This window comes from Siphateles boraxobius, unplaced genomic scaffold, assembly GCF_051911475.1.
Source record: "Siphateles boraxobius isolate OS27281-9 unplaced genomic scaffold, OSU_SipBor_1 8, whole genome shotgun sequence".
Taxonomy (NCBI): Eukaryota; Metazoa; Chordata; class Actinopteri; order Cypriniformes; family Leuciscidae; genus Siphateles; species Siphateles boraxobius.
In genome coordinates, this window is record NW_027509208.1 from 4,054,186 (window position 1) to 4,065,384 (window position 11,199).

Here is an 11,199-nt window from a genome sequence, read left to right on the forward strand (position 1 = left end):
TTCCGCAGTGTCACATTTTTATTTATTTATTTTTATATTAGGCTATTTATTCTTATTAATCCTAAAACGAACGTTTTCTCGTGCAAACACACTGTTGATCTCACGTCTGCTCTGCAACATCTCCTGACAGCTCCACATGACAGGAACAGACAGTTAAATTGTTCCTGCCCAGTGACTTGTGGCACTTACATCTGGAGGTCTGATATCGGAGTAAGAAATGTGAACCTGGTACAGACAGAAAGAAGGTTCATTGCCGGGGCAAAGAGGCACAGTATGAAGGGCTTCCTATCTTTGCAGCATGCCTTACATTTTCACCTGATATTATCCTCAACCTCTACAGTACAATACACCAAGCTATAACACTGACACATTCCAGAGTAGCAGCCCCAATGGCCTGGCTTTTGGGTGGTCACATACAAGCCCCTGAAAATGCAAGAATGCAGCTTGGCTGAAAATCTGCAAAAGAAAATCACAGTATAGGCATTCATGATGGCCGGATGTGGAGTATATTTATGGGTAGGCCCCATTTCTGATGCTGAAGTGGGAGTCTAAAGATCTGGGCAATGATAAGCCCTGTGGTGGACCACCATCTGGCTCTGAAAAAAGTGCCATAAAGATATGCATAATGATAGGAGGTGTTGAAAGCCTAGACTGCCTATGACCTTGAGTTTGGAGAATGCCAGTTCTCACTGCACGCAGTATAGTGATTGTTTGTGGATACATTTGAATTTGTTATAAATGATCATATCACTAATGCATCTGCATATTAGAGTATAAACTCTGCAAATGGTAATTTATATTGTTAGAACTTAAGTTAACTTAAGTCAAAGTCAAATAAATTAAGAAACAATCATTGACAGTTTAAGAAACATTTTTCCTCTGCAGCATTTAATTGTAATTCAGTCCAGATTACACACATAAAATAATAAATACAAATTACACAAAAACCTTTTCATCACAGTACATTTCCATTGTCGCCAGTCACCACCCTAAAACATGCATAAGCAGAATACACACAAAAGCATACATACACTTGCACTCTCTCCCCATAAATCTTTCCTGAGCTGTCTGAATGACACTCAAGAGGCAAAATAAGAATCTTGCATTGAATACAATCGGTCAATCGGTGTTAAAAGTGAGGGTTCACTCGACGACATACAGTCTCCAAAATGGCACAGAGGGTCACTGTCTGTATCATCATAGATTGTGTCACAACCTATAAAGAGAGAGATGATAAATTAATGGGATGGGCAAGGAGAAAATAGTATGCCTATCTCCAGTCCTGTATTTTTGAGTGTGAGCCTAGTGTGTTTTATACCATAGGGATGCATGTGATCTCCAGGCATTTGAGGAGGGGTGAGGCCCTGTCTGAAGGGGTCCAGCTTGAAGCTCTGTGAGTCTAGAATGATATTCTGCTGGGTAAGTGAATATGAACCTGCGCACTCCAGCTCAGCAGGCAGACCTCCACAAGAAGGCGCTGTGGTCACACAAATGGCAAGAAAAGATTATCTTAGTGCAGTGTAGATATAAAGGAGGAATTCAAGCCACATAAATGCTTTTCACATATAAAATTGGTCATTCTAATTTTTGGAACAGAATAATGGATTATGTTTTTTCCACGTTTCACACTTTCGTAACCCAAAATTAACATTCTAATGTAAATATATGTGGTGTTAGTAGTAGTTAGTATTTGTCCAATTACTATTATTAATTGGACAAATACATACAGCACACGACCTGTTTAAAAAAACGTCTTGTGCTTGCGCATTGCGCTTCTTTCTACTCTAGCTACCTTCCAGTTTGACCTGAAGAAACTTGTAATGAATAAAGTAGTTTTCTCTGTTCCAATTAACATGTTTTCCGCTACTCTTTGACTTTAATTATTTTTTTTATTTTTTTGTGGAAAATGGAATACAGCCTGAGACATTTCGGAGTGTTCAAAGCTCATGAATATTTAATGGTACATGAGCTGTTCAGTTTATGATTGGTTGTTGCTAAACAACTGACCGTTACATTCTGAAGACGGTATATATTCCTCACCTGGAATATTTACCGTATATATACCGGCTGGAACAAAATTCCAAATATTTAGTCCTAACTCTATCTCTATCCCTAAACCTAACCCTACCCATAACTTCCCCGTAAAACCCGAGGGAAAGGATTGGTCAGTTACACTTAGGCTACATAAGCCTAAAATTGAGATAAACTGTAAACTTGTCCCTCAAATCTGATTGGTGGATTGTAATGTTGTTTCAGGATCAACAATGATGTTGTACTTGGTGAAATCACGTTCACTGAAGAGGGAATCGTTTACATAATATAGAGTTAAAGCTGTACTTATCACAAGTGTGAAACGTTACTTTAAAAGTGGGGTTTAAAAAGAGAATATAACCTGGGGTGAAGCAAAGTGTAAAATTGTTGTGAACTTTGTATACCAGTGTGTTGTGATTGGCTATCCCTTTTCTCCTGAGAGGACACGCTTTGCTTCTGCTGCTGTTGTCTTCTTGCCAGTTTTTTCATCTAAAGAGACAATGCGTGTGAAGAGAATCTTATAGCCTAATAAAAACATGTCCATGTTCACATATAGAAATGAGAAAACTAATAAGAGAAAATCTCTTTGTAATGCGAAGAAAACACAACACTACACTGAAAGGAAATCCAAGTCTAATCTACGGGGATCTATAAATAATATGTCATCAGTTTCCTATGAGGCAACAACACAGCTTGTTTCCTTATTGGCAAGCTCATATACTGCAGAAAGAGATCTGTTATCAATTGCATAAATTGATATTCTTTCAATGACTGTGTTTGTCTGTGTCGGTGGGCATCACATTACCTTGGCTCTTTGGTTCTGGAACCAGACCTGAACGACTCGTACGCTCAATCCTGTCTCTGCTGCCAGCGTCTCCCTTACCTTACAATGGAGAGACAGACAGAGAGAAAGCCATAGTGTGACCTTCATGGTCTATGGGTCATGTAGGCTAACTGATGAACTGACCCACACTAGAGTATCAGATCAACAGAGATAAATACAGCAATGCTGTCCAGACCAGCTGTGGCTACACAAAAACCTCCTTCACAAAATGTAAAAGATAACGATTTAAATAAAATGTAAACGTATAGGAAATGTGTTGTTATATTATTATTTTATATTTCATGCATTTTATATTAATTCATTATTTGTAGGGTGTCAGTTTAAATGGCTGACCTTTCGACATGGTTTGGATGAGACCTCAAAAGAAGCTTTGAAAGCACGTCTCTGCTGTGTTGTAAGGATGGTACGAGGCCTTTTAGGCCTCTTGTGTTCCACGTCTCCTATTGTGTTAGACTCCCCTGCGGTCCTAATGTTGTCTTCATCATCATCCTCCTCCTCCTCAACATCTTCACTTTTACCTGTAGTTAAGGAAACAGATGTTTGTAGTGCCATAACAGATAATAATAATATTAGTAATAATAATTAACTGAAATATTCTAGTTCTAGTTCTTTTATTTATAAAGCACATTTAAAAACCCTACGGGGGCCCAGTAGTGCATAACACAACGGAAATTGTACATTGTACAACACAACGAAATAAAGCCACAACACAACGGAAATGCTCTCGACCACTAGAGGACTTTCGGAGCGAGATAAAGTTAGTTTTCCATGAGGCAGCAGTCTAAAAAATATATCAACACCACGATTAGTTTTTACAGTATGTAGCTAACCATTGTATATCGACATTTATTAATTCAAAATCGTGGATGTAAAAAAAATATTATTTATTTATTTATAGTATTTTACCATAGTGCTTTATTAATATGATTTATTCATATATATTTTACTAGTATACTAATATATACTATTTATTTATTATTAATAGTACTATTTTAATACGTACAATCAATTTCATTCTTTAATCTAGTCTAAGCATAGCGCTCTCTCTCTCTCTCTCTCTCTCTCTCTCTCTCATTTATATATATATATATATATATATAATATTTTTTAAACAGTATAAACGACTCAAACACTGCACATTTGGGATGCCTCCTTTATTTACCATACCTGATTTATATAATTAGATCATTTAGAGAGGCACCATGACCTTACTGAATGTATAAAGAAGGCATGCATGAGCAGTGCTGTTGTTTTAAAACAATACCTGAGTCGGAGGTGGTTGGGCTGGCTAGTTGGTTGTGATAGTCTCTGGCACAGAAAAGCCTGTCCCCTGTAAGCACACATCGGTCTCCCTTCTGCAGCCTGCAGGCACACACACAGCAGCAGAAACATCGCAGGTGGAAAACCGCAGGGCCTGCGTGCATCACCAGCTCGGCCGGAGAGATGAACTCTGCGCAACCCTTGCACCTTACTAAAAACAATCTGAAAGGGAAAAAAAATGCATTTCTCAGAATCGCTTGATGAACAGCATAGATAATTATTTTATTCTTATTCTTTTAAAACCTAACAGTCAAATTTACTTAAGTTCATTTTACTCAAATACTGAAAGTTCATAGTACTTAAAATAGAAGAGATGTTACGGGAGCTCAATAACTGATAATATTAAGCAGAACTCAAACTGAATGAGTTCCAGCAAATTTAATTTCCCCAGCATGCTTTGCTTTAGACTGTCAAAGTCAGCAAGTCTTTTCTTCCCTATTGTGATGTATATCTAAGCGAAACAGCTTCTCAAACAAGAAGAAATGTTGGACTCGAGATTTGATTTTGTCCATCGGGAATGGACTGGATCGTTGCATTGTTGCTATTGCTGTGATGTCATGTGAGTGACAGGTTGTCCCGCCCTCATGCCAGTAAACACGTCATCAGAGAAGAGGTGTCCTTGTAAGAGGAAGGGAAGGTTATATTGATTAAAGATTAGGAAGGCAAATGAAAAAAAAAAAAAAAGATGATATGCAAGGATAAATTATTTATAATTCACAGTACTCATAAATATTGTATTTAAACGTATTTGGGTTTCTCAAATGGTTTGAGTTTCCTTAACTTGTTGAGTTTTACACGCGCCATCAGAGATTCCAGGAATGTTGCTGAGTCGCCACGTCAATCAAGGAGTGAGACAAGAACTTGCCATGTCCCCCCCACCCCAAAAACAAGCATTCAGACGCATACCTCCAGCATGGTGAGTGTGCATCTTAGCGCCTGGCAACTAGAGCTGGGTTTCAGTGGGTTAGACAGAGGCGGCCGGCTCCACGACTGTGTCCGGGCAGGACTCCCGGGGAGGGGGGGAGAAAGGAGCTCGGCAGGCCGTGGCTCCAGACGGAGGGAAAGAATCACGCCACCCGGCGGGCGAGGCTGGTCCAGGGAATGATCTTAACTCGACTTAACCAAACCCAGACAAAAGAGGGAGCTGGCCCAGAGCCTCACTGCCATTGTCCTGCCCTGGCAGACACCACATTTTCTTTTTGTCAAACTGGCCTGAGATTTCCGTGCCCGGAGGGGGGTGGAGAGTGGAGCTGTATGTTTAAGGTTTAGGGCGAGCGTGACAGGGAGGCTTAGAGAGAATCATCCCCAGATGTGTGACAGCTTCAGACTTGGGCTGACAGGTTACTCCTTAAAGCATGCAAGACACTAAAGGAAAAAACATTGTTTTTCCATGCACTGCTCAATTTTGAGATATTGGGCTATTTGGCTTCCATTACATGTTCTCTTTCAGACTAGTGGAAAGTAGACATATTATATATTTGCATCTGTAGAATTCAATGACAATACATATCTTTAAAGGCCTTTCTCCAAAAAAATGTTTTCTTTTTTTTTTTACTTTCCAGTTACATATCTATATTCTGTTGACAGTATTTTCTGACTTACCCAAAATCCCGTAAAAAACCCTAACACTAATATGTCAACAAAATGAAACAAGAATTCTGAACCAATGGCTTCAAACAATACTCAGATTTTCGTTCTGGAACTGAATGCAAATTAGCAAATAATTTGATAATGCTTCATTTGCATTTAAACATAACATTTCAGAAAACTTGTAATAGAAAAACAATTGCCATAAATGTACAGTGATTAATCAACTGGGGTTAAGGATGGTGATATGTATTAGTTTTAACCCTATTTACCTATGGTGTCTTGCCTTACAAGGACCCCAAGTTTTAATTTCAGTCACTGACATTTGGATTGGACTCATCAAACACTGTTTCTTTAAATGACAGCACTATGATTACTGTATGTTGATGCATTAAAGATAACTGTGTTGCTACAATTTGTACCAATTATAGGCTTTTGGCTATTGAACAGTGAGTGATGTTGTTTATATGTGTATCTAAGCTAGGTGGCATGGGAGCATTGCAGTGTTATGCACGTACAGACAGCAAAAATTCCTCCTCCTTCGTAAGTATGGATTGAAACATCCCAAAGCCTTGCATTGTTGAGAACTATTAGTGTTGCCCTGGGGTTGCTGGGGAAACCGCTGCCAGTTATTTAGGGTTCAGTAGGAGGGACAGAAAGAAGTTTTGCTCGGCACTCCATTATAAGCAAGAGCATCTGTGAAAAAAGTTGCATTGACAAGATAGAACCTACCGCTATTTTTATCAGGAAGCAGCTATGTTGCTATAAAAATGTTGATTCCACTATTTTTGCAACCTGCTCTTCAGAGCCTGATTCTTTTGGAGAACAAAAGAAACTAGACATGTGTTCATCATAATATATGTAATTTAAAATTACCATTGATAAAACGCCCATTATTACAATAATTTACTTTACATGTAAAACCAATGAAAACTGTAGGTGAAAAACACATTTGTATATGAATTGCAATGATTTATAAGTGAAACCAGATGAGATGCTTGACAGTAGTTATTTGCATTTTTTTTTTAATGTTACAATTAGAAATGTATTAAGACATCAACTATAAAAGAAGATCAATCTTTTGACATTCATAATATAATAATGAAAGTCAAACTAAGTTCTATTGTACATTCCCGTTCAAAAGTTTCTTTTTTGAAATGAATTAAAACATTTTATTCAGCAAGGTTAAATTGATCAAAAGTATAAAGCGTTTCACATTGTTAAACTAAATTTCTATTTCAAATAACTTTCTATTAATTGAAAAATGCTATAAAAAAAACCTACCTAACAAAAATATTAATCAGCATAACTGTTTTCAACTGTGATAATAATAAGAAAGGTTTCTTGAGCATTAAATCAGCATATTATAATGATGTGGCACTGAAGGCTGGAGAAATGATGCTGAAGATTCAGCTTTGCCAACAAAGGAATAAATTACATCTTAAAATATATTAAATTACAAAACATTTATTTTTAATTGTAATAACATTACTATTTTTACTTTATTTTTTAAGAAATAAATGCAGCCTTGGTGAGCATACGAGACTTCTTTCAAATATATTAAAACAATATGACCCCAAACTTTTGAACAATAGTGTAAATGTTGAACAATCTAACATTAAAATCCTCGTGGTTGGGAATCACACTCTATGCACTCCGTTCAAGACATCAATTGATCAAAAGTCTGGAGTAGATAATTCTTTTTTGTTGTATTTACTGCTTTCCCCCCCACAACTCCTATACAGTCTAGGCATCACTTTAAATCCAAAATCGAACGCATCACCATTATAAAACAGTGACGTATAATAGAACAGCCTGCTGACCCATTTACAGTAAAGCAGCTCCTTTACCTGGTCAGTAAGTGCTGGGTCAGCGAGCTCCCCACCCCTGAGTCTATAGTTATAAGCACTGGGCTACTGGGTAGGAATGCCAGCCAAGCACCGCGTATGTGGCTAATTGGTCAGGTCGGATATCTCACGGTCGGACGGGCATCAAGCAGGGGCACCACTGGGCACCAACCTATCCAGATGCCTTGACATACTTCACAAACAGAGATCCCCGCTACATGCACCCCATCCCCAACATGAACACACAAACGCACTCATATTCTCTTCCACAAAGCTCTGCTGTACCCAGAACATATGGCTCAATCCTCCACTCAGCCTCAGCTCTCTTGAGCACACTTCTCCATAATTACTACTTTGGCTGATGGACTCCTAATGTGAAAGGCATTATGATTTGCAGAAGTCAGAGCCTTTCTGTTGGAAACTCAAACGTTTTGTCAGCTGGAGCAGATACATCAGCTATTGAAATGAAACTTTATGAAAACTCAAATAGTGTGCATATTCAGGGTCGTTGCGCTGCGCTCTGTCGTTTGGCAAACTGTTTTTTAATTTTTTTTATTTGGAGGTGAGAATGTGCATATGAGTGTGTGAATGAGACTCAGAGTGAGTTTTGGGGGTAGTAGGGGATCTGCGCACCATGTCGATGTGGCCATATGCTGTCCCCAGCTTGCCGTTGCCACACCGATGGGTCGTGCTAATTTAACACATCTTGACAGTGTGTCAGTAGTGCTGTCCTCCTGATCTAGTGGCGTGTGTTTGTGTGTGAAAGCCTTCTCGCATTCCATGGCCCACCACGACCCTTCCTCCTGCAGTCACCTTGTCTTTCAGGAGTTCTGTGCCAAGTCCCTTAATGCGCACGGTCTCTCTCAGACACACACACAAAACACCAACACTCATCATACGGTTTAACTATATTCATGTAAATCTGTAAACAATTATGTGCTAACAAATTATTACATGCCTGCATAATATTATATCAGCAAGCATGCAGATTTAACATTTCAGGAATGAAATTTGTTGCTAATTAAAATGTAAAATCTTATTGCACAAAGTTACCTTGTCAAATTTAATTTAACAGCGAGAAATGAACCAGAATGCAACATTCAAACATTAAAATCAACAGAATAAACACCACTGCCATCTGTGAAGTAAACAGGAATGGAAAGTATTTTAAATGATTTACTGTATCATTACAGGAGGATGTTCAGATACTCAACCCTTAATTTGGCATTATCCTTAAAGTGTATTTCTGTGCGGATTAATCATTAAAATGTACTTTCGAAAATATTGAGAGGAATTTCTGCAGTAAATAAAGTATGACATAAATGTTTTTTTAAACTAAATTTGGTTTGTTATAGCTCAATTTCGTTGAGGAATAGAATAGAGCCTATTATAAGCCTTAAATCTTTACAAAGGGAATAATCCATTGTATTTTCACACGTATTCCTAGAAAACTATGGCCATTTTCTATGACGAATTTGTAATTTTATGTCTACAGGGAAAGACATATATTTGGGATATTTCTGGATAATCCAGTGGAATCAAATTGTTTTCGTTTTCTAAAACATTTGATTTAAGAAAAACAAATGGCGAAGACAGTAGCAAATATTTTAAATGAGCAAATAAATAAAAGGTGTTTATAAAAAATTTAGATCAACACTAAAGAAATGTATGCGAAAAATTAAGATCATAGCCTAATATCTACGAGCGTGCTTCGTCTGACTGGAAGAAACTTCTGACTACCGTGGACTCACTTCACCCTTTTACTGAACTTTAAATAGTAGGCTACGTCAAATAGTATCATAAAACGAAATAATTGTTTACACAAATAGCAGTAAGTAGAGTCTTACTTCTGGTAGTCTCGCTTGCAGTAGAGTGTTTTATTGCGGAGGAAGCATGTGTCTTTCAGAGGCTCGCGACATGATGCGCAGTGCAGGCAGCGCTCGTGCCACAGTCCGTCCTGCACGCGGAGCAGGTACCTGTCCCGGATGAGCTCATTACACCCCTCACACACGCGCTTTCTCCACATGTCTGAAAGAGAGACCAACCTTTAACCCATCTAGGTAACTTAACTAAGTTCATTAAAAAATGTAAATGGTCTTTACTCTGTAGTAACTTCCTAGCATGGATAATTTAGGCTACATAACTGTGATACGGATTTGAAGCTGATATGACAAACGCCATCCTTTTACAATAGGAGTTATCCCAAGAAAATGCAGAAGTAAAATAAAAGTTTAATGTGTGGACAAAGAATCACTGAAAAATAAAAAAGAAATGTGCGAAAAGTAAAGTGAATTCACTCACGAGCTTTAGGCTATACAAAAACAATAACAGCAGAAATACAGTGAACAGATGTGATTTGATGGTGTCTCGTTAAAAATAATAATTTTCTATATGTATTAAGATTATTTATTCAAACATAAAAAAAAATATTTTAACTGAGCGAAATCAAAATTGCCTACTTATGCCTCTATAGCATTACTGTATAGCATAGGCTTCATCATGTTTGTTCAACAACAGGAACGGCTTCTAGGCTATATGACAAAACTTCACAAAAACTTTAAAAGATGCAATGACCTATTAGACATAATACATGCACTTACCATTGAGGAGAAAATATCCGTTTGCAGCCCTGTGTAACTTTCGACAGATGCTCAGTTAGATAGTTGTAAACGCGCACAAAAGCTCGATATGAAAATAAACCTGAGCCAGTTTACCTTCTCTCTCTCTCTCTCTCTCTCTCTCTCTCTCTCTCCTCCCATCAAAAGGTGGAGAGTGCGCAGTAAGTGTACAGCCATAACTTTACAACTTATGATGAAAACGGCAACATTATAAGAACTTGAATTTATAAAGGGAGTTTGCAATTTAATTTAAATAGGTGGGTAAATGAATCTCCCTCAAGCATGAAATAAAGCAAGCGTGAATTTTGAACCATTATGCTCTGTTTGGGTCTTAGATAGGCTAACAAAGGACAAAGGCCATTTCAATTAGGCCTACTTAAAAAAAAAAACATGCTAGGCTACTTAATATGGAAGTATTACTTATTGAAATTATATAATAACTTTATCAACATAAATATTATATATTCTTATATGTATAGGAACGTGATGGTTCAAGTATACCCTGAAAAATGTTACATCAATTCAGCTTGGGGTCATAGAAATATGTGTTCTAATCTAAAGCATATAAATGCAAGCCATTTGACACAGATACAATCAGTGCACTCCTTTTCTACAATTTGTTCTGTATAACATAGCCTCGCTATACTGTAAAGTGCATATAATTAATATCATCTTTTTACATATTACCATTGGGGTGATCTGAAACATATAAGTAAATTTCAAACATTTGTTTGGAGTTTATTTTATTCAGTCATGACCAGAACAGGGTCATATAGGCTATAAAATTGTTTAGTTGAATTTTAAAATAAATGACTGACATTAAGACTGATGATTAGTGATTTATATGACTGATTAATGACTAATTTATATTATAAATTAACATGTTTTATTATTTTAAACATAATAAACACAGTAGGCTACAGATTACATGATTTAAAATGAGCTAATAAAT

General features: G+C 37.2%; 1 protein-coding gene across 1 annotated transcript; it reads right to left on the reverse strand.

The window, feature by feature from the left end:
• Positions 1-907: 907 nt before the first annotated feature.
• Positions 908-9,684, reverse strand: lmx1a (LIM homeobox transcription factor 1, alpha). Its single transcript, XM_077221233.1, has 7 exons — positions 9,477-9,684; positions 4,140-4,357; positions 3,209-3,393; positions 2,837-2,914; positions 2,436-2,520; positions 1,319-1,477; positions 908-1,216 (listed from the first exon to the last, which is right to left on the reverse strand). Exons 1-7 carry the CDS (start codon positions 9,653-9,655, stop codon positions 1,080-1,082), a joined length of 1,041 nt encoding a protein of 346 aa, XP_077077348.1. The 5' UTR covers positions 9,656-9,684; the 3' UTR covers positions 908-1,079.
• Between the last annotated feature and the right edge of the window lie 1,515 nt (positions 9,685-11,199).

What these genes read in the sequence shown, in the direction of transcription:
- lmx1a (XM_077221233.1), bottom strand. Translation starts at nt 9,655, where the DNA reads ATGTGGAGAAAGCGCGTGTGTGAGGGGTGTAATGAGCTCATCCGGGAC. An exon ending in CATCCAAACCATGTCGAAAG is followed by an intron (nt 2,915 to 3,208) that starts GTCAGCCATTTA and finishes CTCCATTGTAAG; the next exon opens with GTAAGGGAGACGCTGGCAGC. An exon ending in TAGCCAATCACAACACACTG is followed by an intron (nt 1,478 to 2,435) that starts GTATACAAAGTT and finishes GTGTGACCACAG; the next exon opens with CGCCTTCTTGTGGAGGTCTG.